Below are 27,521 nucleotides of genomic sequence, written 5' to 3' on the forward strand. Positions count from 1 at the left end.
TTATACGTATTTACTATGAAACAGATATCTGAAAAAATGTTGGGAACATAATGTGGGCTTGTTTCAGATATACATAAATTTCAGACAGGCCTATGTCATATTAACAGAGAAAAAGTATATGAAGCTATGTTCCATTTTCATATACCAGTTAAAATAATTAGACTGATAAGACTTACAATGGCAAGTACAAAGAGCCAGGTGATAGTACAGACTGAGTTAACAGATTCAATAGCTACAGAAAGATTAAAACAAGGAGGTGGATTCACTCCCCTGCTATTTAATTTAGCTTTGGAATTTATTTTAAGGAAACTAAGCATTGATCTGGAAGGGATGATAGAATACAAATCTACACAGATTCTTGCCTATGCAGATGACATTGTTATCCCCCAGTTCTTGTCAAATGTGAAGGAAATATATATAGCAGCAAAGGAAATGGGCTTAGAAATTAGTGCAAATAAAAAACTATTGATTCAGAGCCAAAGGGCAGATAAGCAGTTCCATAGTATAACTTTAATGGGGGAAACAAAATCTATGTGCAAATGCTAGCGAGGAGCATTAGATCCTAAGATAAAGTGGTCAAGCAAATAGAGTGTATTTAACACTGCTGCCCATCATGAGATTTAGAGTAATACATTGACAAACAAAGATAAGGCTGTACAAGATAGTGATAAAACTGGTGTTATGTTATGCAAGTAAAAGCTGGACCCTAACCAAAAAGTCAGAATCAGCAATGGATGCATTTGAAAGGAAAGAAGAATACTTGGCCCAATGAAAGAAAATGATACAGGGAGAAAAGATATAACATTGAATTATATAATCAATTTGATGAGCCACGTATATGAAATACTATTAAACTGATAAGACTACAATGGGCAGGTCTTGTCTAGCGTATGAATGGAAAACGCATACCGAAAAGGATTCCGGAAAGCAACATTACTGAAAAGATTCCTGTAGGTAAACCAAGGAAAAGATGGGTTAATACAATAGAAACAGACAGCAGGAACATCTCGAAAGTGAGAAACTGGAAAAGAGAATCTCTATACAGGCAAGTTTGGAGGCATATTTAAAGGAGGCCAAGGCTCGACTTCAGGCTGTTGCGCACGAGGAGGAGAAGAAGAAGATCCTTGGAACACGGATGTCTGAAAAATTGAAGTTATTTAATTCTCTTACTAATACTCGTCCTTTAAAATCCCACGGCTCATTTACCACCCGTAGTTTGGAAAGACAAAATCACAGATAAGTAAAACACGTATTTTAACGTCCATTTGCACTTCTGAATATACGTCTACAGATGTAATATTCAGAAACTAATTTTAATCCTTATGACCAGGATCGGAGAGTTCAAGTTAACCGTGCCAGCCTGGCTAACACTTTTAAAAAAAGGAAGGAAAAATAAAAAGTCTTACTTTCGTGGTTCAGTGGTACTCCATACACTGGAACACAGCAGAACCGAACAGATAAAACGCGTCGTTAGTCAGGTGCAACCAACCAGGCGTTGTTGACCTTAGAATAGACTATCAGCACATTCCATCTCCGAAACTCTTGAACGGACTTGAATGGGTTCTGTGACATCTTACAATAAATGTTGATATTTGGATTTAATTATATTTCCTATCGGTAAAATACAGGCATTCATTTTTTACACGAAAATCAAAATATAAATCCATTTAAAAATCATCCCTGTAACTTGACACTTATTAGCGACAACAGACCAAAAGTACGAAGTAGGTGGACCAAAAAGTAGGTCTGGTTATATTGTGATGAAGCGTGAGATTTCAGTTTCTCGCAGCGACGAGTATGAAGATAGATGTCTTCTGGGTTGTTGCACTGCCCTGACGATGGAAACAGCAATCATCTCTGAAACGTTAGTAAACGTCTACTAGACTCATACATTGCGCAACAACCGAGAGGCTAGCCGTCTTTGCGATGAAACCTCTGTGTGGTAACACATGTACCACTTGACACAGCCTTCACATTCTCATACGGTTAACATGTGATAGCTAGAGAAAAAATCTGTGTGTAAGGAATGTGGGAATGTGTATTTTGCGCACTTGGTTTTTTATAATAATCTACTGTAATGCCAGGACGAGCCGTTGTTGTTGACTTACACCCAGTGGCGGTACGTCCACAAGAGCTGCAGTACCTCTATAATTTGTGAAAAATTGAAAAATTTATTTTCTGTGTTTATATAATTTGTAACACTTTATTTCCTCTATATAATTATTTTAATATTGCCCCTTACGTTGTCATTATCCACTAATCGGCTGAACTGATAGTAAGTCCGCGGACGAGGAGTGCGAAGCAGAACGGGGCTATCATCCGGCTGCAAGTATTTCAGCGCGGCTAGCCGGTCAAAAGTAGAGAGCGCGGTGTGAGGTGGGGTGAGGGGCAGTTCACTGGTACAGCGCGTATCGGGGCTGCAGTCCCCGCTCCTGGCTTATAGTAAACCCGCTTGCCCGGTACCACGTGTTTTAGACTGGTTTCTGTATCACAAACTGTTTCGTGGTTATTGTTAATGAGTGTTCAATAATTCTGTGTGCTGACTATTTTTTGTTCTGATAATAATAATGAGCAAAGGCAGTGTATCATAGTTACAGCAAATTACTTTTTCTAAATTGTCTATGAGTGAAAAAGTGATGTAAAAATCATGGCCACCCTCTTCCGGACTTACAAATAGTTAAAACATCGTCGAGCACGCATGGGTTTTTTCCTGACCTAAATTTACTTTTCATTTGTTTATATTGTTATGTGTTGAAAAACTATTCTGAGGTTCCCCCTTGCGCAGCACTACCACTGCTCAGACTCAACGAGCCGCCACTGCTTACACTGAAGTATTTTAGGGGGCTGAATGTTTACCTGACACACGTGGAGACCGTAACGGATGACCCTTGCAGCAAGTAGAAGGCCCAGTACTCCTTCATGTCGTCGTCGAGCTCCAGGTGTCGCGTCATCGACACTCTCATAGGTTCGGGTTCCAGTCCCGGCTGCTCTGGCATGAGGAATGCATTGAAAGTGGTGTTCGCTCGGACAAGCTGTCGCTGCAACATGTAAAACAATAATATGAAAGTTGTAGTTTTTACTTCTTGGGCACTTGAAGTATCGCTGTGCATGAAGTACATCGAAATGTCGATGAACGGAGTGCGAAATCCGGGGCGGACGCCATGCTCACTGCGTCCTAAAGACGACTCTGAAAACAAGATACTATTTAAACTATTAAGGGTAGTCAAAACGTCAAATGAGAGAGGGAAATGAGCATAAATAGCTAATGAACAAGGACTCGGAAGGGGTTAAAGCGGCCTAACATGAAGACATTAATCCAGCAATCCACTGAAGGTACTGAGAAAAACAACGAAAAACCTCAATTCAAAGACAATCATACCGAGATTCTAACCAAGCATCTCCCGAATACAAGCTACAGTATTTTTATAAATGACAATTATATTACAATGTCATATCAGTTACCGAAGATGTTGAGCTACAATGCCAAGACGTTACTGCAGGATCTATATGGAGTGTGAACATGACAAATTACTTTTTCTTTTTTTGGTATTTTGTTAAAAACACATTACATTGAAATACTCATTAAATAAAAGCTGAAAATCTTAATCTGAATGTAATTTTCCGTCATATACCAAAACATTGTACGATGGGTCTCTATTGGGGAAACAATTATGAAGTTAGATTCTAATTTAAGGTAGTTGTCTTCTGGGTTGTTGCGCCTTGTAGTCTGGTAGAAGTTTACCGACGTTTCAGAGGTCTTTGCTGCCTCCATAATCAGGGCGATAGTCGGTAAACCTCTACCGGACGACACGGCGTAATAACCCAGACTCACCGCCGTGAAAACCTCAAATCATACTTAGATTTTAATTTATAATATCAGATGGCTAGAAATTAAATCAGTAGAAATTTCACCGAAAAGCGTTGAGCAGTTTCGAATAACAATAACGCGGTCGGACAGACTGACACAACCTGCTCATAATATCTACACTTTCGTTCAAATAGCTAGTCACTTAATGACACAGAAATCTGTCTGAAGATGTTAAAAGTTTCGTCCCAATCCTGTTCGTTACACAACATGCGTGAAACGAAAGCTTAATGGAAATTACCTGTTCCATGGTATGATTCACTGCCAAAACTTATGTATCAGATTATAATTATAATATAGAATCGAGCATTGCTTGAATAGTTATCATTCCTGCTTTGTGCTCGGGAGGTACCAGGTTCAAATCTCTGTCTGGAGACCGGCTATCCTGACCGAAGCTTTAATGGCGCTCCTCAGTCATTCCAGACAAATGTCGAGATATTGCCTTAATTAGGCCATGACTGCTTCCAATTCGTTATTCACTAATCGTCACTATCATTCGACGCTATACAACCTGAGTTACTAAATGTTTTGTTTATAAACCTTTAACGGATAAAACAGATGACACTGGAAACCTACATTTCAGTTAACTTTGGCGAGATTAATTTTTGCTCATATTGGTAGAATATAACCTCTGCTTTTCAGGAAAATAAAATAAAATTTCTCCATCTACCTGAAAAATCGTTTAACCTATAAATAAATTGCAACATAAGAAATAAAGACCTCCATTAAAAATCAGAATTTTCATTTGAAACATTCTTCGATATTGTGAAGTCAAGACGGCATGCAAAACAGCAAGGAAACTTTTTGAAAATACGTTATCATTATTATTACGATGGGGTGAGACTGTGTCTGTGAGGCTTCTAAAAAGCCCATTATCCATTCCCTAGATCAGCGTGGTCCAGCTTTTTTCGTTCTTTCGATCAAGAATAGCTTTTCCTTTGGACTCAAAACACCAAGAAGCTAATAGAAAATGTTCGTTACTCCTAATAATCGGAAACGACACATTGCTACACCACATGGACAAAACATCAATTTTTTTAAAATGTGCACGAATTACTATAGATTTACATATTGTTTTAAAATTTCTCGTGCCACAGCTTGTATCTGACAAATTTTACCTGTAAAATTTGTATTTTACAGCAGCGTTTTAAAGTCAGTAGTATGAGTGTATTGTATTAGTAGTGAAGCAGCAGACGAAATAAGAATCGTGATTCCTTTTTTCATCCTTTGAGCTCATGAAGTAAAGTAGCTTCTAGTAACAATTAACAAATGATTTGATGGACCGCCAGTTGAAGCACGTTGTCCCAGGTAGTGCATTTGTAAATATACGAGGTGCGATCGGAAAGTTTCCAGACTGCGCCTATAAAAACCCGTACACTTATCTCAGGTATTAAATTCATCCATCACCCTCGAAGTAGTTCCCCTGGGAGTGAACACAACGATCCCAGCGCCGCTGCCAAGCCTGGAAGCATCCCTGGAAATCTTTCTTTGTCAGCCTGTCAAGCACCATCTGCGATTCTGCCTGAATGTCTTCTATCGTCTCAAATCTCCTTCCCTTTAGCTGAATTTTCATCTTTGGGAAGAGCAAGAAGTCACACGGAGCTAAATCCGGCGAATAAGGAGGGTGCGGGATGACGGCCATGGTGTTTGAGGCCAAAAACTGCCGAACTTTGAGGGCGGTGTGCGCTGGCGCGTTGTCATGATGCGTCGCATGTGGAGTTCTTCCTTTAGAATCAGCTGACAGGTCCCATAGCCTATCCCAACAATGTCGCACAAGTCGTTGATGGTACGACGTCGATCTTCGTGAATGGCCTGCCGAATCTTCGTAACATTTTCGGGCGTTGTGCTCGAAGATGGTCGTCCAGAACGCTCGTCATCATCGACAGAGGTTCGGCCATTTTTAAAACGTGAATGCCACACAAAAGTTTGTGCACGACCCATTGCGGACTCCCCAAATGCTTGCTTTAGCATTTCATAGGTTTCCGTAGCCGTTTTGGCGAGTCTTTGGCAAAATTTGATGCACACGCCATTCCGAAATCGCAGGAGGGTCGGTGTAATGCACTACCAAAACGCCCGTAACTAAGAAACAAATGCTAATTCGATGATGCCGGCTGGCACACTGATTCACTATGAATGTAGGCCGCACCCCCTAAAGGCAGAAGCTCGTACTACATCCGGTTCGCCCTCTATTGACACGGTCTTGAAACTTTCCGATCGCACCTCGTATAAGCATCACTGGAATGATACTTACATTAGAGGGGAAAACCGATCGATTCGGAGTAAACTTATCCCAATGCCACCTTGTCCACCGCAAGACCCTCAAGGCCTATCCTGGACGCGAAACTAGGTTTCCGCGGTGAGGCGAATAACCGCTTAAGCTATCACGACCGAGAAAGAAAACAACTTCAAATAAAGGTACACCTTTCCACAGCTGTTTTCTTCCAAAACATTTTTGTTCACATTTAACGATTGAAGCTCCATACAAAGATAAAGCTGAAAATGGACACAGCAGAACTTCTGAGAACACTCCAATGTCAAGTGGTACATGGTCCAACTCACAGATGGAGGTATCAGCCGAGCGAGTGTTGAAGTATCAGGCAACGTGGGAAACGCTACCAGGCTGTCTGTCATATTGCAATCAAGAGCCAATGCCAGCAGCTAAACATTATCCTTGGCATTGCAACGCATGGAAAAGAAAACACTGCCGGGCTGAGAAATGTTTAACACAGCTGTGTCGGTAATGCAAAGATACCATGAATTACAGAAAACAAAAACACACGCAGACCAAGTCAGTCCGAACAAACGAAAGGTGTTTCTAATGACCGTGTGAACAGGATGTATATTCTTTGTATTAAAAAAATCTATATCATGTTTCTGATGCACTGTCACTAGTGTCGTAACGTAGACCAGGTCTGTATTTGACCTTGTCGCACGGGTGACTTTCTCATAGGATCACGCATTTCGTCAACCGGTAAGGGATACTTCAGTCGGTAAGTACCTGGCTGCAGGTTGGAAGGTTGGAGTTCGATTGTCGACAGGGTCCGGGACTTTTCCACACGACATCATATCAAAACAAAACTTTGGATTTTTCTAGTCTTCTATACAATGCTCTTTCCACGGAAGTAGCATGGCCTGTCCGTGTAACTAATGACTAAAGAAATCCCCCTCTAAGGTTTAAATGCGTTAAGCTCTACTCCACCTCCCCAACACATCCTAACGGACCACATGGCACACGATCTCCCTCAAGTCGATAGTCGCCGTTCAAGCTGGCCAAGGCATTCCCTGCTCTTATGAGGCCCATTTTAATAAATCTCATACCTGAATCTTACATATGAACCCCTTATTTTCCTTCCATCTGTAATTAAAGTAGTTTTTAAAATAAATAATGTCTATTACATTTAAAAAAAAGTGCCACAAAGAAATTTAGTGTAGGCCTAACATACCAAATATAATCTAGTAGGATATCAGGTTCTCGTGGTGGATAGTATGAAGATGGCTGTCTCTGAGTTTTAGAGCCATGCAGTCTGGTAAAAGATTACCCAGAATATGGCTGTCTTCTGGGTTGTTGCGCCGTGTAGTCTGGTAGAAGTTTACTGACGTTTCAGAGGCCCTTGCTGCATCTATCATAAAGGCGATGACAGCCATCTTCAGACTCACCGCCGTGAAAATCTCAAATCCTGCAAAAGATTACCCACGTTCGAGGTACTTGCTGCCTTCATCTTCATCGTCTGTTGACGGAAATAATACGTACCTCCAGAACACTGGTAAACTTCCACCAGACTACACGGCACTAAAACTCAAGACAGCCATCTTTAAATATAATATAAATTGGTTCCATTATTTTTATTCTGGTTGTCGCGGACCGACACAGCGTCATGAATAAATTAAATATTTATGTGACTCGCGAATAATGGTAGCTGCATTCAATTGTGTAAACACACGTGACTATATCTAGTTCCAAGACTTGGGAGTCCAGATACACTTATGTAATTCACCAAGGTCAGGGAAGTCAGAAGTAATTACGTGGAAAGAATTCACGCAGTCTCACGATTATGGACCTTTAGCTCATCTGTCTATGACCGGGTTTCAACACTGCGATATCATGCATCTTACAAATTGGGAAGAGATGTCTCGTCATTTGGCTTCTGAGCATTCAACTTATGAAGCCTCACACGCACTCACACAACTGAGGAATAAAGAAATAGCTTCTTCAGCTTTTAGGGATCAAGCCCTCTGACGTGTTCCAATTCAGAATTAATTTAATAAAACTGTGAACCTTTTAGACATTTGGCAATATCCTTGGACGTGGAAGCAGCCCATGGCAAGATCTCCCCACAACAGGACAGCACAAAGTCTCGAGTGAAATTCTAACCGACGATCCCGGTGCTGGCGTCTTAGAACGCGCGAGGAATAACTTACACAAGGTGAAAGTTTAAGCCCTGAAGATGGAGACAGAAAATTTGTCTAGAACTTCGGTATCTACGTACGAGTCTTCACGACGTCAACCCCAAACAACACCGTCATACTCACCGCTGTGAGGACCTCAAATCTCACAAGGTGAACGTTTAAAGTCTTCGAATTTGTTATGCAGTCTGGCGCAGCCTATTAAAGTATCATGGCTGGTCTACTATCAAGCTCTTGGTATGGACACATGGCGCCACTGACCGCAGTGTACTCTGTGCACTAACGACTAAAATACAGTTGCTGGTTTTATTGTAACAGCCATTAGAAAGCACTGTAATGAAGTAGAGTTTCGTTCAGAAATAAAAGTATAGAATAAAGTGCGGGCGGGAAAACATTTCATTACCGCGGGCAGCATTGGCATTGCATATTTCTGTCGAGAGCCGCAGAAAAATTAATGTTTTCGACAGAAAGCTGAACTGCGTTTCTTTAACTTAAAGAACACAGCTGGCAATCACTTGGAAACGGACAATTCCGGCATTTCTCCATACAACTGAATACAGTCTAAACTTTAAAATGCCAATTTTCAGGAAAGAAAATTGTGCGTAAAATGTATTTGAAACAATTGAGAAATGTATTAGTTCACCATATTTTCAGAAAATGAATTTCAAACGTGGCACAGTTTCCAACAATTAAGTGTCCAACTTCCAAAGCTAAGGAGAAACATGATATTTGCGGAATAAAGTTTCCTAAAAATTTGTCTCTTTTTGGGCCTTCGAATCTCTTAGGAGAGAAGTGTCATACAATATTCTCATTGAATTTGGTATACAAATAAAGCTAAGGAGTCTAATAAAAATGTGCTTAATTGAAACCTGTAGCAAAATTCGTACACGTAAATATTTATCTGACTAATTTTCCATCAAGAACTGTCTGAAATAAGGAGATGCTTTCTCTCCATTGGTATTTGACTTTGCTTTAGAATACGCCATCAGCAAAGTCCAAGATAGGCAGGAGGGTTTGCAATTGAATGGGGCACATCAGCTGTTGCTGATGATGTTAATTCATTCTGTGACGATATAAATACAATAAAGAAGTACACAGAAGTTTTGCTAGTAGAAAGATTGTGCTAGAAGTAAATTCATAAAAAACTAAGAGCATGTTAGTATCTCGTCAGCAGACAGGCGGAAAAAATCATGTTAGGGTGGATAATAATTCTTTTGAGAGTGTGACAAAGTTCAAATATTTGGGAACAACAATAACAAATCAAAATTATACTCATATAGAAATTAGGAGGCGACTAAATCCCGGAAATTCTTGCTACTTTTCAGTTCAAAATATCTTGTCTTCCCGTCTGATTTCTAAGAACCTCAAGAATAAAGTATACAAAACAATAATCTTGCCTGTTGTTTTGTATGGGTGCGAAACATAGTCCCTCACTCTGAGGGAGGAACACAGATTGCAGGTGTTTGAGAACAGGGTGTTGAGGAGGATATTTGGGCCTAGGAGAGAAGAGTATGGAGAAAACTGCACAATGATGAGCTTAAAAATTTGAACTCCTCCCCCAATATTGTCAGGGTGATTAAGTGCAGAAGAATGAGATGGGCGGGGAATGTAGCGCGTATGGATGGGACAAGAGGTGTGCACCGGGTATTGGTCGGGAAGCCTCAGGGGAAGAGACCTCTGGGGAGACCTAGACGTAGATGGGAGGTTATCAAGCTGTATCTATGGGAGATAGAAGTTGAAGGCGATTGGATTTTGCTGGCCCAGGACAGGGACCGGTGGAGGGCTTTTGTTAATTCAGTGATTAACCTTTTGACTCACTAAGCCATCTAGTTAGTTAGTAACTTATTTATGTCTATATTTGGCTTAAGTTCGTTGTGATAATTATCAGTTGCTAGTGCAGATTTTCATCTGTTAACTTGAAACAAACTTGTTATTCATAAAGCGAAAAAGGAAACAATATTGTTATCACCTGCAGAGAATTTCCTGATTTTTGGGAAGACTTCGGAAGACAGTCCAGGATCAGTTCTTGTGGTTTGAAATCATTCTTCAGCACTTAATAAGTTCAGTAACATCCATCTGAAGTATATCGACAGCTTCATTGATATCTACTTTAGAAGGAAGATAGATGGCTCTCCTCTGGGTTGGAGCATCGTGTAGTCTGGTAGACGGTTACCAGCGCTTCAGAGGCCGCTGCTGCCTCCATCATCAGGGCGTGCTCTGATGATGGAAACCGCCGTGATAACTTAAAATTCTATTTTTATAGATCTTAGAAAGAGAAGAATTTCATAAGAATAAAAGTGAAATGTTATTGAACCTTTATTGGAATTTGTTATGAAGCAGTTGGATAAGTTCTGGAATTTTTTTCCTTTTGACATACAAAACTTTAATTTTTTCCAGATATTTACAAATGTATATAAGTTTTTTGCAGGAATGAAAGTATACCAGCTTTTGTTCATCAACATGCTTATTAAAAAAATTTCATTTCATTTCGAGAGTACGATGCCAGAAAATATGTCAGGGAAAACTTTTCCTTTGGTCTGAAGCGTCGTATTAAGGTTATTTAGAAGCGATATTTTAGCTCTGAAACTGCACCTGCATCTGATAGTTCAGGTAATTATATGTTTTTCTCATTCATTAATATGTAAATTTCTGCTACCAAATTAAATAATATTAGCACGTTAGAAATACGACCTCCATGGCCGTATTTTACCTCAGAAGTTTACTGTAGAGGACCTGCTAAAACGTCATCTGAGGCAGAGAGTTTTCTTGCATCACTTCACTGATAATTCGAGCAATAACGCGAGTTTTACAAATCTTCTATTCTTCTGTAAGCTGTTACACTTTTTAAGGTTCTCCATTTTATTCATAACGAATGAAAATTTCGTTCACTTTCACGAACAGTCAATGCAAACTTGAAACGGATGCGAGATCTTCTTGGAGAAAAAATATGTCATATATGCCACAGATGAATTTTAAGAGTTCAGCAGAACCTGAGACATCATTAGTTTCATCCATAGCTAGCAAACAGTAAAGAAAATAACTGCTTTTTCTTTCAAGCGTTCGTGTTAACTGGTCCCCGAATCTTTTACTCGTTGCGTCATTGCACGCGTTGAAAGACTAATAATGTCTTGAAATAGCTTAATTTTTTTCAAAACTGTTCTTCAACAGTTGCCAAAATACACGAAATGTCAAACACATCATGTGTGAAATATTTTCCTTTCTTAGCTAACTGTCAGTCACACAGTAACTGGAAAGAACCCAAGATCTAGTTTGATTTGCAAAGAATTTTAAACATTTGTTGTCGGTGATATAAAGAATATTTCACAGAGTTAATTTTATTATTTCTTAGCTGACCAGTAAAACAGTCGTGTTGCTGCTCTATGTAGAATTCGAGCTTTGCATATGCTCGTAGTGACGTTTCAAATTGTTCTCCTTTAGAACTGACAATGCACCTTTGCAAATAAGATTTGTGGGCTTACCATTCTTATAGGTGACGTAGGAATCTTTTGTCCATTGTTCTTTAAATATTCGGCCTTCGTCTTTAAGTTCCCTATTATTTTCCAATAACCATTTAGTTTCAGGTGCAATTCCATTTTGTACTTTTATTGCAGTGAACAATGACGACAAAATCAAGCATTACTGAAAGACGTTCTGTTCTTTAAAATATTATTCCAGGAATTGTGCAATACTGATTGCTACCGAAGGATTACATCAAATTACAAAGAAGAAAATAAATGCAGAAATAAAAGAAACTAATGTCACAACAATAAACTAAAGAATAAAGAAAAGGAGGCTTTAAAAGTTTATTGTTAACGCCTTGTTTGTTAGCATTCAAACAGCTTCAATTCAAGTCGTAGTTATAAAACTTCAGTTTTAATACCACAGAAATTTTTATATTCTTTTAAACTTTATGTGGCTTGAAGAACGGAACGTTATAAGTCTACATCTACACAATTTTTGTTCCATTAAAATAATTTTATTTGAGACTGTTTGCCTTTACGCATATAACGTACTTTATTTATTTTTCTCGTCAGTTTCAAAAAATTGTTGCCCTTGTCGCAATGGCTGATTCCTAAATAATGTGACAGGCAACATAAGAAGGTTGAGAGGGTCTCATGCGGCCCGCGGGTCGCAGGCTGCTGACTACCGGAATAAAGCGTAGGATTAAGGAAAAAAGAAATGTTGGCGACAGCGTTTCTGGCATGTCCCTTTCAAGAAGGTCGCCAGCTCAAAAACCTGTTGCAGTATGAAATAAACACTGACTTTTCTTGTAAAATTGTATAACTTTGAGCTGAACTGCAAAACATAAAAACGATCAAAATTCACCCCGTACATCACAAAATACGAAAGACACACCCCCTCCTCCTGTGCACAAGAAAGTTAACAGAACATCCGCTGTTGCTGCTGCAACTTCAATCTCCATCGTCACAATGACCTTGTCAGTCATACTTCTTCCATATCCACATTAATATTGAAACTCAGATTCTGGAAAACTGCAATCCTTTCACTGGACAATAAACAATGAAGAAGAAAGGACAAGACAGAACAAATCAAGAAGGGAGCACCCCTCATGTGTAACACAATTGTTATTTCAAAGCAAAACTCACCTGGCACCACGTGGTAGACATCCTGTTGTCCAGGACTCGCATGTCAGACATGCCTACAGGGTAGAGCTGTTCCCCATAGACGTGGAAGCGCATGTAGAGGGGCACAGCGACCAGGAGCCCCGGTAACAGCACACTGAGGATACATAGCCGTAAGGCCCGCAGAGGGCCCTTTAAGCCCTTCTTGTGCCGCGTCACTCGAATACTCTGACGCCGCAGACGTAGGTTCTGGAAGCCGAGGGGCGGTCCCTGCATAGGTAGCAGCTCTTCCTGCACCTCAGCAGACATCGCTGGCATCTCTGTAGGAAAAATAACTAGTATTACACAATGCCGTGAATTATACAGAGTATACACAAAAGAATGGTGCAACTGTGACTGGCGACTCATTTTTGGACATGTTGGAAAGCTGGTTGTTACCCCAACTCAATACCAATTATGACGATTACATTATACAACTGGACGGAGCTCATTTTCACAGGTATGTATGAGTGCTTCTCAATCGTGTTTTTCCACAGCGCTGGATGGGATGAGTTTGATTACCGTGTTGATGTGTGTCGTGTGACCCAGGGTGCACACATTGAAGGATTGTAATTAACGTATGAGAAACTTGGACAGTTGCCGCCGCTGACGGTGTATGTTGTGCCCGTGTAAGATGAAAAATAATTTTTTTATTACCTTTTGAAACCGCACCATTCTTTTGTGTATACCCTGCACAGATCACATAAACTCTGTCTAAAATACGAAGGTGGCAACCCAGCACCTTCCGCAGCCAACCTTGTGGAAGTAAAGTTCTGTATGTTCAACAAGATCTCCCGTATGGCTTTCCTGGTTACTAGTATGACTGTGTTTAACAATTTCATACCAACCCTTACGAAACCACACGCAATTATATCTGAAAATAATATCGTTCAATGAAAACATTTCCATATAAGGGAATCTCTTGTAAGTAGTCACGATTAAAGAAAAAAGACGTGTATCTAATTTCTCTTACTTTCTCATGAACATAGCACAATTTTCTCTCTCTTATCCTGGCAGCAACAATGCTGTCGTCTTCTATTCCCTAATGTGGAAGTAAAGGCTGCCATTTCAGAGAGTAGGACAGCTAGGGAAAATAGTTCGTACACTGAAGTAATTATATTTGTTTCATGACCTTTCATGAATGATTTTAATATTTTTCTAATGTTAAATACAGGATTCAAAACGTTATTTATTGTAGTGTACTATTTATAACGCAAATATCGACGCAGCAGAAATATGTTTTGACGTAAATACGTCTATAAGGAAGGGTCATTCGGCAAAAATGTGTTACGAAAAAGGGAAACGAAAAAGTGTAACTTCATTGTTATGTTACCTAGGAAACCTCATCTGTTTACTCAGCATTGTTGTTACCTAGGAAACGTCATCTGTTTACTCGGCATTATTGTTACCTAGGAAACGTAATCTGTTTACTCGGCATTATTGTTACCTAGGAAACGTCATCTGTTTACTTAGCATTGTTGTTCCATATAAAACATTACATTCAGCTACCACAGACCCATTTTAAGCGTAACTAATTGAAGTTGAATAAGCAATGTCTTAATCAAACTTATCTCAATTGTAAAGCATGTATAAAGGAAATATTTAGAATAATGCCAATATATGAACTTCCTTTCCGTATAGACGTATTTACGTCAAATCTCCGGAACCGTGGTTCCACTATCACTTTTTGTCTGGCACCCATCTTAATTGTAGGTAACTCACGTGTCCTGATTTTCATAGCTAAAATGCACCTATATGGGAATTCTCAATTTATGAAGGCTATTAGAGATGCACATTCTTTCTCCAAGAAAAAACTTTTAAAATAAAAGTTAAGTAGCCAATAGTACCACACACAGCGATAACACAACGTGTTTGTGCCTGCTTAAATATTAGCCCAAACACGGTCAGGTGGACCCGACAGGAATTGAAACTTACAGTTCATCAGGTAAGAAAAGGCTTTGTTATCAACAGATATTGTTTTAGTATCTATAATGTATGTGTGCACGTGTGTGTAAAACACTTTTGCATTTATGGGCATCGGTGATAAAGAATTTTGACATAAATATGTTGGTCGCGATAAATACAGGTTTGTTTTTAAACATTTAATTTTAGGTACACCTCAGAAGAGAAGAGGAAGTGGTAGAAAGAAAGTGGTGTGATAATTTCTACAATGGCGGAATCAGACAGCTGATTCATAGCAAATGTGTAAGAGGCAAGGTTCATGCTATTAAATAAAGAAACACAACATGGAAAAATGTCGGATTAAATCAGATTAAATTAAGATATGTCTAATAGAATATATCACACCAAATGCTTATATGTGACTTAATTAAAACACCTATCATATAAATTGCGATATATTTTAGTAGAATTCTTAGTACTTCAAGTTGATGTTAAACAGTTATCAAGTATATTATATGGTTAGGGCCCAGGGAATTTATTTTATTTATTTATTCATTCATTCAGCATGCCCCATTACAAGATTGTAATATTACATGCATTAATGTATAACACGTTAACAGATTACACAATTGTAATATCGTGATTCATTGCCACCGTTTGTACCTATGTTCCTGTGATAAACTGCAATATAATCTATGGATTTAGTGAATGTATTAAAATAACCTAAATATTTTTGAACAAGTGCTTCATGTAACACTGGCCATGTGCCACCTATTGCATCTATTAATTTGCGCCTTGGTTGTTGTAGTTTTTCGCAGTCATAGATGAGGTGATCCACTGTTTGTGCTGCTTTCAGACATGAGCATGTTGGGTCGTCAATGATCCCAAACCTGTGTAGATATGATTTGTTTTTGCCATGTCCAGTCAATATTGCAGTTAGTTCGGGACGTATTACAATGTTTAGCTGCATTCGTTGTCGCCGGGACCGGCTCAGGGCTTTGGTTAACTCAATGATGAAACTTCGGTTTCCATAAGCCATCTAGACACTAGCATGATTCGATGAATGGGGAGAATTTTGAGCTTTGGCTGCTGACTCAGGTTCTGCCAAATGTAGAAGGCCTTCAGTTGCCGTAATACACAATTCTGCTTATCACAGTGTTCTTGGGAAAGACCTCCAACACAGCTGGAGAAAGGATGAGGTAATTGCTTGGCTGAAAGAGAAGGGAATTCTCTTAGCAGAGTAATCTTCCAAAGCCCAGTTACTGAATCTTGCCACTGCCAAAACACCAACAATCTCATTAACAGTAGTTTCACCTCTTAACAGACTATTGTTATGTATAGGATAGGGTTGTCCTCTCCTTCACTCAACAGCATGACATGAAAATGTGGCCGTACATAAGGAATTGTATATCTGTCCCCTCAGAATCATTTAAGTTCCTGTAAATATACCCGCCAGTGTGAATATTTTGCTGTGTAAATACCAGTATGAGAAATACTTAATTTTTTTCATGTTATGGAGGAAGTTAGTCTAATAATAATCATAAACATTTGTTACATAATATTCTTATGACTAGTTTAAAATTGATGAATATATTGAAAAACATGGGCATCAGGTTTTACTGCTACCAGCATACAATTGCCACCTTAATCCCATTGAAATGGTTTGGTTTCAGGCTAAAGGGTATTGCAACAGCAACAGTGGTCATAATGGGTTTGGACAGGAAGACGTAAAAAAGACGTAGCAGGAATCACTGGAACAGGTTTGTTCCTTTTATTCTGACTCCCACATAAAGACGTCCAGTGCCATATGAGATTCCTTCTACTGTTATCTTGTGTAATTTTGTTACAGTATGTAAACACAGTGGTATAAATGGAGGTTCTCAACCTTCAGGTAAAACAAACAGTGTGGGAAATTTTTCTACAGCAAACAGAGAAGCTGATGAAGGAGCGATGGGAAACAAAAACTCTATACAAAATAGGGAACCTGTGAATCATCTTATTATCAACCAGCTTTGAAGAGACCTCTAAGGAAGAAAATTATTCAGAAGAGTGGCTAGTCCCTTTAGAATAAGTATTGTAAATAATAATCAGTAACTAAAAGTGGTTTGATTGGAAATAACACCATCAGGTAATGGGCACAACTGGTGGCTAGTGACAGTTTAATCATGAGACAACTTGTACAATAATTTGATAACAAACACGACGCTATTTTGTCTTTGCACCAAGTATTTTGAATGAAATTGTGAGGAATGTAAATGTTATTTTAATATAGGATTCTACTTCATGCATATTTTTTACTTCTTTTGTTCACCTGATTGTGCAAAAAATAATTTTGATTTGTGACATTTTAAGTTTCAGAATGACAATTTAGTTCCTCCTACCTGCTTCTTATTTTCCTTTTCATAACTGCTTTCAATATATTTTGAGATCTAAATGTGTTGTGTACTCTGGAGTCTAAATTTCTTGTTGCAATGAAAGAAACACCTCATTTATGGAGATATTTTGTGTTATAGAGAGCAAACTTCTAAAAAAGAAATACATGACATCAGCAACCCAATACTTTGCTTGTATTAAGGGCACTTGGCTGTAAATCAATCGGGATACGAACTATCCTGACTAGGGTTTTTCATGGTTTCCCGAAATCCCTCCAGGCATATGCTGGGATATTACCTAAAGATTGGCCATGATCCCTTCCTTCGAAATCCCTATCAACCCACCATCATTCCTAATCATTTTTCCCGCTTTTTGAAACAGAGTCCCATTTCTGTAAAGGGCAATGAATTATAATAATATTTAAGAAAATATAATATATATTATATACAACAATAAAAATAACAATTCTAAGAGTTGAAAAATTTTAAATTCCATTTGATAACTTTTCTGCCAGTCCTGTTTGCAGGTTACATTGCTGAAAAAAAGAAAATCAAGGGGTGAAGAATGAGTCTGTTCTTTGTTAAACACTATGCAGAAAAGAGAATTGTTGCAGAAGTGGCTTCAATGAAACAAAAAGAAATTAGCATAGGACTAATGTATAAAGAAGTAAAATGATAGGATTCAATATTTGTTTTAAATTCGTTATAGTACACATTCCACATATATTAAAATGAGTACAGGTAGCCCTCGATTTACGCCGGGGATGCGTTCCTGGACGAACAAGCGTAAATTGAAACTCCTTTATAATGTAAATCAATAGGGAGTCAATGACATGCGTTCCCAGCACCCAAACATTGACGAGTAATATAATGACATTACATTTAAAGCTCTGAAATAACGTAAATAAAATAGAGGGAATTCAAAAAATATATGTTATACACTTACAATCGGCAATTCGTTGGTCCCGCGATTCTTTCATGTGATTGATGTGTACAGGCATCTCTGCAGTTATGCGATAGTTGCATTCATATAAGACGCCGACTTATAACTAATCGCGTATTAAAAATAACCCCAGTACCTCCGCAGAGATTAAATTAGTCCCTTGAAAGTTTAAAGTACCAGGAATGAAATTGCATCTCACAAACAGCTTTTACCGATTCATCGATCTCATTGGAACAAATTCGCGTTAACGAAACATACGTAATTGCAGAGGTGACTGCATTTATAATTTGTATTCAAAATCTTCGATGTAAGAATTACGATTTGGCATAAGAATCAGTACTAGAAATATTATAAAACATCAAATATAATAGTAAAATATATTTTATTCACTTTTTGACTTGCTGGTTTCAAAATCAGCGTTATTCTGAATCGGCGCAAAACGAGGGATACCTGTATATCATATTAGGAAAGTATTGCTTTAAACAAATTTAATAAGATCATTCATAATATGAATTCATAATTATGAAACTTTCTTTTGTATCATTCGTACATGCCATGTGTCATCTGGTGAGATAAGTGTGTTTGAATTTCCCACAGGCATATGAGCACGGAAGGACGTGGAAAATAGAACCTTGTAATTTTTTGACGATGTGGTTAGTTTACATTCTAAGAAAGAAATTGAAGCAATTTTCTTGTATTTTTCTTTTGTTATATATAATCATTTTCTCATCAGAATATAAAATCAAAATAAAGTTTACTTAAACTTCAAATTCAAATTCCAATCCAAAGCCACTACAATATTTACTTTCAGTGTGACACATGGGCTTGTTTCTTTTGGTACAAATGTTGAATTTTTGGCCGAACTTATGACAAACACACTCACAGTTCTTCCTAGACAGACAGCAGACAATTTCTTTCTTTGCCTTGAAAGTTTATTAGGCATAAGAACTCGTGCTTTTGCTGAGAACTTATTGAAATCAAAAACACATCAGGTGACACTTCAATAAATTTTATCTTCAAATTTCAATCGAACTGTAGTTAAGTCAGTTCTTCTTTTCTTCTTGCACACTGAGTAAATTTTGTGAATTTGTTGAGAACTCAACAAAACTAACTAACTAGATGGCTTACCGAACCCGAAGGTTCATCACCGAATTAAACAAAGCCATCCACTGGACACTGTCCTGGGCCAACAAAATCCATTCTCCTTCAACTCCTATCTACCATAGATCCCGCCTGACATTATCCTCCCATCTACGTTTAGGTCTCCCCAGCGGTCGTTTTCCCTCAGGCTTCCCAACTAATACCTGGTGCACACCTCTTGTCCCATCCATGCGCGCTACATGCGCCACCCATCTCATGCTTCTCGACTTATTCACCCTGACTAGACTGGAGGAGGAGTAAAAATTTTTAAGTTCGTCATTATGTACTTTTCTCCACACTCCATCGTATTCTGTCCGAGGCCCAAATATCCTCCTCAACACCCTATTCTCAAACACCTGTAATCTATGTTCCTCCCTCAGAGTAAGAGACCATGTTTCGCACCCATACAAAACAACAGGCAAAATTATTGTTTTGTATAGTTTAATTTTCAGGTTCTTAGAGATCAGACGGGAAGACAAAATATTTTGAACTGAGAAGTAGCAAGCATTTCCATAATTTAATCTCCTCCTAACTTCCTCTTGAGTATCATTTTGATTTGTTATTATTGTTCCCAGATATTTGAACTTTGTAATTCTTTCAAAGGATTTATTAGCCACCCTAAGATAATTTTGTCCGCCTGTCTGCTGACGACGAGATACTAACATGTACTTAGTTTTTTTCTGAATTTATTTCTAGCCCCACCTGTCTACTAGCCTCTAGTAAAACTTCTGCGTTCCTCTTTATTGTATTCATATCGTCTCCCAATAAATTAACATCATCAGCATATGCCAATAGCTGATGTGTCCCGTTCAATTGCAAACCCTTCTGCCTATCTTGGACTTTCCTGATAGCATATTCTAGCACAAAGTTAAAGAGCAAGGGAGACAAAGGATCTCCTTGTTTTAGACCGTTCTTGATGAAGAATGACTCAGATAAATATTTACCTACACAAATTTTGCTACAGGTTTCATTTAAGCACATTTTTATTAGACTCACTAGTTTCTTTGGTATACCAAATTCAATAAGAATATTATATAGCACTTCTCTCTTCACAGAATCATGGTCTTTTTTGAAATCTATAAAAAATTGATGTAAGGCCCCAATGAACTCCCATTTTTTCTCTAGTATCTGCTTTTGCATTCGCCAGATACTAGAGAAAAAATGGGAGTTCATTGGGGCCTTACATCAATTTTTTATAGATTTCAAAAAAGACCATGATTTCTGAACCCACACTGATGATCCCCAATAATTTAATTTGCATATGGAGCTAATCTTGCCAAAAGAATGTTTGATAGAATTTTGTATGAGGTTGATAGCAGAGAAACTCCTCGGTAATTACCATACTCAGTCTTGTCCCCCTTCTTATGAATATGAATAATTTAGAACTCAACAAATGGGTTCATAAATCAGTCATACATTTCTGATAACAAAGGAGGAATGTATTAGCCAAGGTTTTGTCAGTCATTCCAAATGACTGATAATTGATGGGACGACTTTCTTATAATCTGTCTGACTCTGATCCTGATGTAGGAGGAGAAACATTTCTTTCAAAACCTAGAGTTTATTCTTGAATGCAAAAGGTTTGTCTTTTAGGTCCTGTATGCCGATGTTCAAGGTGTTTTTTTATCGTCTTAGGTCAATTTTGACCCTTCCTGACCCCCTTTCGGGGTTTTCTTGCGAAAGTACCACGGTGGTTTCTCCTTGTCTTCCGTGGCCAGTCTTTACCCACCAGACTGGAAGAGGAGACGCGGACAAACATCCATGCCTTGAGTGGGACTCGAACCCACGGTCGCAGCGGCCAGGAGCACGAGGACCATGCCTCGTGCAAGATGTTGAAGTACAGATAAATATCTGCTAAGTAAGCTAGTTGCAGCAGACATTTTGTATCTTCAAGAATCATAAAAACTGGCTTTATTATGATCTTTGAAGCAAAGCAGAAGTTCCTCTCGCAGCTCAAATAACCTTGTTTAAACTTTCCCTCTTGAAAGCCATCTGACCTCGATGTATTGAAGGAGAGCCACGTGGTAATTATGCTTATTTCCACTCAGCTTTGCAAACATGCATGACTTAAGAGGGCGCTGCTTCAAAAATATAAATAAATGTAACTTTAAATGCGAATTGACCAAAACAAAGAAGCAGCTGTTAGCACGCGGGGTTTACTCTGGTATTGCCAACTGCGGGGGAAAATATTCCGCGATATTTCGAGAAATTATTTGGAAATTTCGCGATATTTGAAATTTTCTATTTGTTTATTCCACGAGTTCTCGTGGAACCCCTGACAATGTTTTACGGAGCCCTAGGTTCAGCGAAACTCTGGTTGGGAAACACTGATCTGATGTTTCATTTCCTACATGCTGTTTTAATTATGTGTACTTACATGTCGAACAAAATCCTGGGTCCTTATTAGCGAAGAGAGCGTCCATTAAACAGCGTACAATCTACAGGGCTGGTGAATGAAGTTGGCTAACCCAACAAATCCAGCACATTAGCATTACTTCCAATTCTTTTTCGCCTTCATGGCCAGGTTCTTATGTAGGCGACCCAGGGCCATCCGGTTAAACTTCGAGGCCCCATGTAATAATTTATTTAGGGGACTCATAACCCAATCAGTTAAACTTGGTTGTTGCTACCTGTCCTCCTCCTCATCCCCTCATACTTCCTCCGGGCATTTCTTATTCCGCCCGCCCCTCCCTCGTCTTTTATTCTATCCAAATGATAACATAAGATATACCTCTAGATCAATCGCTGCTTTTCAAAAAGCCCGCCCGAGACACATGTAGCATTACGAGGGTAAAGATTTTTATTTACTAGAGCAGGGCGCTCCTTTCGGAGCTCCTGGGGGGGGGGGGTCAAGTTTGTAAAACGCAACCAACCTTGGTTAGTCCCGAAGGGGAGTTAGTTTAGTGTCTCATTCAAGTGTTTTAACCCCTGAGTAAGAAACTAAACTAACCCCCCCCCGAATGGGGGGTTTAAACACTTGACCAAAACCCCGAAGGGGGTTGGTTGCGTTTTAAAATCTTGAGTAAGACGCTAAACTAACCCCCGTATATAAACAAATATAAGGTGATATTGTTGATGACGTCATTTTTTGACAACAACGATGGCTAATCCTTTCGGAGCGCTTCCTGTAATCTGATATTTTACTTCTTTACGTCGCTGATCAGAGGCCAACAGTTCATGGTTAGTCAACTTTCTACGTCCAAACCCACCCTTGCAAGTCTTCTTTTTTTTTTCTCTTCTGTTTTTGTTGAATAGTTCTGATGTTTTAGTTCTTTACGTCGCTGTTCAGAGGCCATCTGTTCTTGATCAGTCAACTTCCTACGTCCAGCAACACCATTGCTAATCTTCATCTGTTTTTTTCTTTTTTTCTCTTCTGTTCTTGTTATATACGTTTTTCTATGTTTATCAATGTAACTCTCCCTTCGTTTTTCTTTATTTGTTAAATACGTCTGATGGATTACTTCTTTACATCGCTTTCAGAGGCCAACTGTTCATGGTTAGTCAACTATCTACTTCCAACCCCACCCTTGCAAATCTTCGTCTGTTTTTCTACGTGTGTTATTAATATGGTCTCTTTTAACAATGTAAGTCTTCTTTCGCTTATCCTTATTTGTTAAATAGATCTGATGTCTTAGTTCTTTACATCGATGTTCAGAGGCCAACTGTTTTTGGTCAGACAACTTTCTACGTCCAATCCCACCCTTTCAAGTCTTCGTTTGTTTTCTTCTGCTCTTCTGTTCTTGTCCAATACGTTTTTCGCTTTTCTTCATTTGTTAAGTATGTCTGATGTTTTAGTTCTTTACGTCGCTGTTCAGAGGCCATCTGTTCTTGATCAGTCAACTTTCTACGTCCAGCAACACTATTGCTAATCTTCGTCTGTTTTTTTCTTTTTTCTCTCTTCTGTTCTTGTTGTATATGTTTTTCTATGTTTATCAATGTAACTCTCCCTTCGTTTTTCTTTAATTGATAAATAGGTCTGATGGATTAGTTCTTTACGTCGCTTTTCAGAGGCCAACTGTTCTTGGTTAGTCAACTATCTACTTCCAACCCCACCCTTCCAAATCTTCGTCTGTTTTTCTACGTGTGTTGTTAATATGGTCTCGTTTGATAATGTAAGTCTTCCTTCGCTTTTCTTTATTTGTTAAACATGTCTGATGTTTTAGTTCTTTACGTCGCTGTTCAGAGGCCAACTGTTCTTGGTGAGTCAACTTTCTACGTCCAATCCCACCCTTGCAAATCTTCGTCTGTTTCTCTACATGTGTCGTTAATATGGTCTCGTTTATCAATGTAAGTCTTCTTTCGCTTTTCTTTATTTCTTAAATATGTCTGATGTTTTAGTTCTTTACGTCGCTGTTCAGAGGCCAATTGTTCTTGGTCAGTCAACTTTTTACGTCCAGACCCACCCCTGCAAATCTTCGTCTTAAAATCGATCATAAAGTCAGTTTTCATAATAGTTTTCGTAATCGTAATATATCGAATGAGTATCAGTTTACCTTGTTGAAGTTGTTGGAGTTGGTACTTGAAATACTGGATAACGTCTTCTTTCACTTTTCTGATGTTTTAGGCCAACTGTCAGTCAATATTCAAGAATACGAAGTGCTCCTTCTGGAGCAGTGATAATGCGACTGGCTTGATATTTTTTGATTTCTTTGTTGTGAAGCGTTATATTTGTTTACTCGACATTGTTGTGTTCCACAACAATGCCGAGTAAACAAATATCTGTTGACATTGTTGATGACGTAATTTTTGACGACAGATTGGTTGACGACAAATTGGTAGACGACGACGAAATCACAAATTTTTATAGTAAAGAAAATATTTCAGTTGCAGGAGGAATTATGTTGTTATGAACACATCCCGAAGGCAGTTGAGACAAGTCAGGATAACCAAATAACTATTTTGTGGAACCAACAAGTCAAAACAGATAGAACCATTCCAAATAATAAACCAGATATTATAATCCGAAACAAAAATGGAACTTGGCTCTTAATTGATTTAACAATACCAACCGATAGAAATTTAATTAAGAAGGAAGCGGAGAAGATCTTGAAATACAAGGTCCTTCTCATGGAAATACAGCAAATGTGGAAAGTGAAAGCAAAAATAATTACAATAATTATAGGAGCAACTGGAACTGACTCCAAGTCACTCATAAAATATTTGGCAAACATCCCGGGCGAACACATCAGGGAGCTTCAGAAAGCTGCCATTTTGGGATCTTCATACATTATTCGAAAGACGCTGTCGTAAAATATGTAGTCATCCCTCACAATAAAACTATATAAGAAATGTAACACGTATTAAAACAAAAGGTATTTCGGAAATGGCTGCTGCACTATGTCCCTCAGGGACAAAGTTTGTCTCGGGTACGTAGAAGTAAATACCCTATAAAGCAGCGAATAGGTGGAATAATTAATAATAATAATAATAATAATAATTGTTATAAATGTGGAACTGAGAAACTCGGTCCTTACCAATCAAAAGACACATCAGACCTCACTCACCTCCACTTCTGTACAACTCGTCTGGCCGTGAAAGAAACATAAGATTTGAGTTTCTGTTGCGTAGAGTCGTACTGTAGGAGCAGGGACAGCTCAGTCAGTATAGTGACTAGCTACGGGCTGGACGGCCGGGGTTCGATCCCCGACGGGGGGCAGAGGATTTTTCCTCTAGCCTCTGCGTCCAGACCGGCTCTGGGGCCCACCCAGCCTCCTCTACAACGGGTACCGGGGGTCCTTTCCCGGGGGTGAAGCCGGCCGGGGCGTGATGCTGACCACTCACCCCCATCTAGTGCAGAGGTCAAGGAAGAGAGGAGCTATACTTCCACTCCCCCCAAGCGCCTACATGGCGTATAGTGGGACAGCTTTACTTTAATTTACTTTTAGAGTCGTACTGTACCTCCGAAACGTTGGTTATCTACCTGCGAGTTTACACGGCTTCAAAACGGAGAATAACACCATCCTCGCCACCATGAGAACTTCAACTCTCACACGAGATTTGAGATTTTCATAGCATTGAAGTTGTTAATGTTGGTCTGAAGACAGAGGCAGAATTTCTCTGAAACTTTGGTATCTACTTACTATTACACATGGCCCTACCTTTACGTTTACGTTTATCTTAATCAGTGCATGGAATACCATGATCTGAAATCGTGGCCCTTTGTAGGAGACGTGGGGTTGCCACAAGTCCTATACGGCAGTGTTCCTCAGCCCAAATTGTACCGCGGAACGATAAAATATCTAAATTCTATATCGCAAACTATTAAAGTTATGTAACAATTCTTAAATAAAAATAATAAAAAATATTCTAATCTTTTTAATCGTTTCTTGTATGACTAAAAACACAGATCAATATCAAAGAATTATATTTAAAGACATAATTTACATAAATGTTATGCCAAAGAGTTATAACAATTACAAGAATTGAAATATACCGGAATCAGTGTAATTTTGTTCTTTTTCACCAATTTATCTACCCTTAAAGATGAAGAGCAGAGTCAGACAAAAACTGATTTTTTTATTTTTATTATTCTCATAGCCGAAAATGTTGCTTCAGATTAGCACGTAGCTGCTAAAGGTATAACAGTTACATTGCTGTGTAGTGTACGACACCCACTGAATTTCATCAACTTGTTAACCTCTTCTAGTATGTGGAATCCCATAGAAAACAAATCTGAACACGAGACGATCGCGTGCATTCGAGGTCAGTCAGAGAGACGTAAAGTGGAATGAGTGCTATGGTACTATGGATAAGATTGGACGCGTACCAATTCTCTGCCACAGAAACAAACAACTTCAGACTTGCTCTTATCGCCACGCAGAATAGTTCCTCGTGAGCAGTTTGTAGGCCAACGCGTATCTGGGACTGGCACTGGCAGCCGGGTACACGCACGCGCATTGTGCTGTAACTTTACAGCACAATGCGCATGTGTGTACCCGGCCGCTATAACCCGGTATCGCTTTGGCGGTGAAGACTGCACAGTTGTTAACTGCCCACAAGTTTACACCAATAAAGAGAAAAAAGAAAAACAATTTAGCAGTAATGTTCTTTCTGTATTCTTTGTCTAATGTTTGAGAAAGCTAAAGGTTGGTTTTGTGTTAGGCTATATCACAGTCAAGCATTTTCTGTCGTCAGGAAATGTGTTCCCACCACAATTTTAGAAACTCTTTACTTACATAGGCACATTAATATGATTCACTACTAATCCTTACTGTGCTGGGAGCCAAAGTAGAACAATATTCTGAAACATTTTATTAAAAAAACACTACATATACTCCTTTGGCGTCATAAAATTTCTGATAACGTGATCAGCATACAGTGGGACCGTACATCAATTATTTATAGATTTAAAAAAACCAACGACGCTTAAGAGAGAAATGTCATACAATATTCTCATTTAATTTGGTATACCAAAGCAGCTAGTGAGTATAAAAGAATGTGCTTAAATGAAACCTGTAGCAAAATTCGTACACGTAAATATTTATCTGATTCATTTTCCATCACGAAAGGTCTGAAACAAGGAGATCCTATGTCTCCATTGCTCTAACTATGCTTTAGAGCACGCCATCAGGAAAGTCCAAGATAGGCAGAAGGGTTTGCAATTGAATGGGACACATCTGCTATTAGCATATGCTGATGATGTTAATTTATTGGGAGACGATATGAATACAATAAAGAGGAACGCAGAAGTTTTACTAGAGGCTAGTAGACAGGTGGGGCTAGAAGTAAATTCAGAAAAAAACTAAGTACATGTTAGTATCTCGTCGTCAGCAGATAGGCGGGCAAAATTATCTTAGGGTGGCTAATAAATCATTTTAAAGTGTTACAAAGTTCAAATATTTCGGAACAACAATAACAAATCAAAATGATACTCATGAGGAAGTGAGGAGGAGATTAAATTCTGGAAATTCTTGCTACGTCTCAGTTCAAAATATTTTGTCTTCCCGTCTGATTTCTAAGAACCTCAAGAATAAAGTATACAAAACAATAATCTTGCCTGTTGTTTTGTATGGGTGCGAAATATGGTCTGTCACTCCGAGAGGAACATAGATTGCAGATGTTTGAGAACAGGGTGTTGAGGAGGATATTTGAGTCTAGGAGAGAAGAGTATGGAGAAAACTGCATAAGGATGAGTTTAATTTGTACTCCTCCCCCAATATTGTCAGGGTGATTAAGTGCAGAAGAATGAGATGGGCGGGTCATGTGGCGTGCATGGAGGGGGCAAGGGGTTTGTACCGGGTATTAGACGGGAAGTCTGAAGGGAAGAAACAGCA

The 27,521-nt window shown here is 38.7% G+C and overlaps 1 protein-coding gene and 1 long non-coding RNA gene across 9 annotated transcripts in view; one reads left to right on the forward strand and one right to left on the reverse strand.

The window, feature by feature from the left end:
• The window catches only part of LOC110829855 (uncharacterized), a 60,499-nt gene that overhangs the window by 13,126 nt on the left and 19,852 nt on the right, over positions 1-27,521 (reverse strand). For 2 of the 6 annotated variants that reach the window (XM_022064013.2, XM_087343577.1), the window contains exons 2-3: positions 12,877-13,172; positions 2,857-3,038 (exon numbers count right to left, since the gene is read on the reverse strand). In XM_022064013.2, the coding sequence (XP_021919705.2) occupies positions 2,857-3,038; positions 12,877-13,172 (478 nt within the window). Of the gene's footprint in view, positions 1-2,856; positions 3,039-10,238; positions 10,467-12,876; positions 13,261-13,864; positions 13,898-23,741; positions 23,883-27,521 lie in introns of those variants that run through there. The other 4 variants (XM_022064014.2, XM_022064015.2, XM_022064012.2 and 1 more) reach the window with 4 other exon arrangements.
• On the forward strand, positions 13,215-17,083 carry LOC110829858 (uncharacterized). Of its 3 annotated transcripts, XR_002543108.2 has the most exons (4): positions 13,215-13,351; positions 14,632-14,836; positions 15,004-15,096; positions 16,467-17,083. It is a non-coding gene; the product is annotated as an uncharacterized LOC110829858 (long non-coding RNA). The 3 variants fall into 3 exon arrangements; XR_015533805.1 differs by lacking the exon at positions 15,004-15,096; XR_002543109.2 differs by lacking the exon at positions 14,632-14,836.

The sequence above is a fragment of the Zootermopsis nevadensis genome, unplaced genomic scaffold (genome assembly GCF_977971745.1).
Source record: "Zootermopsis nevadensis isolate Lab colony 2312 unplaced genomic scaffold, Znev_1.0 Znev_ptg000006l, whole genome shotgun sequence".
NCBI lineage: Eukaryota > Metazoa > Arthropoda > Insecta > Blattodea > Termopsidae > Zootermopsis > Zootermopsis nevadensis.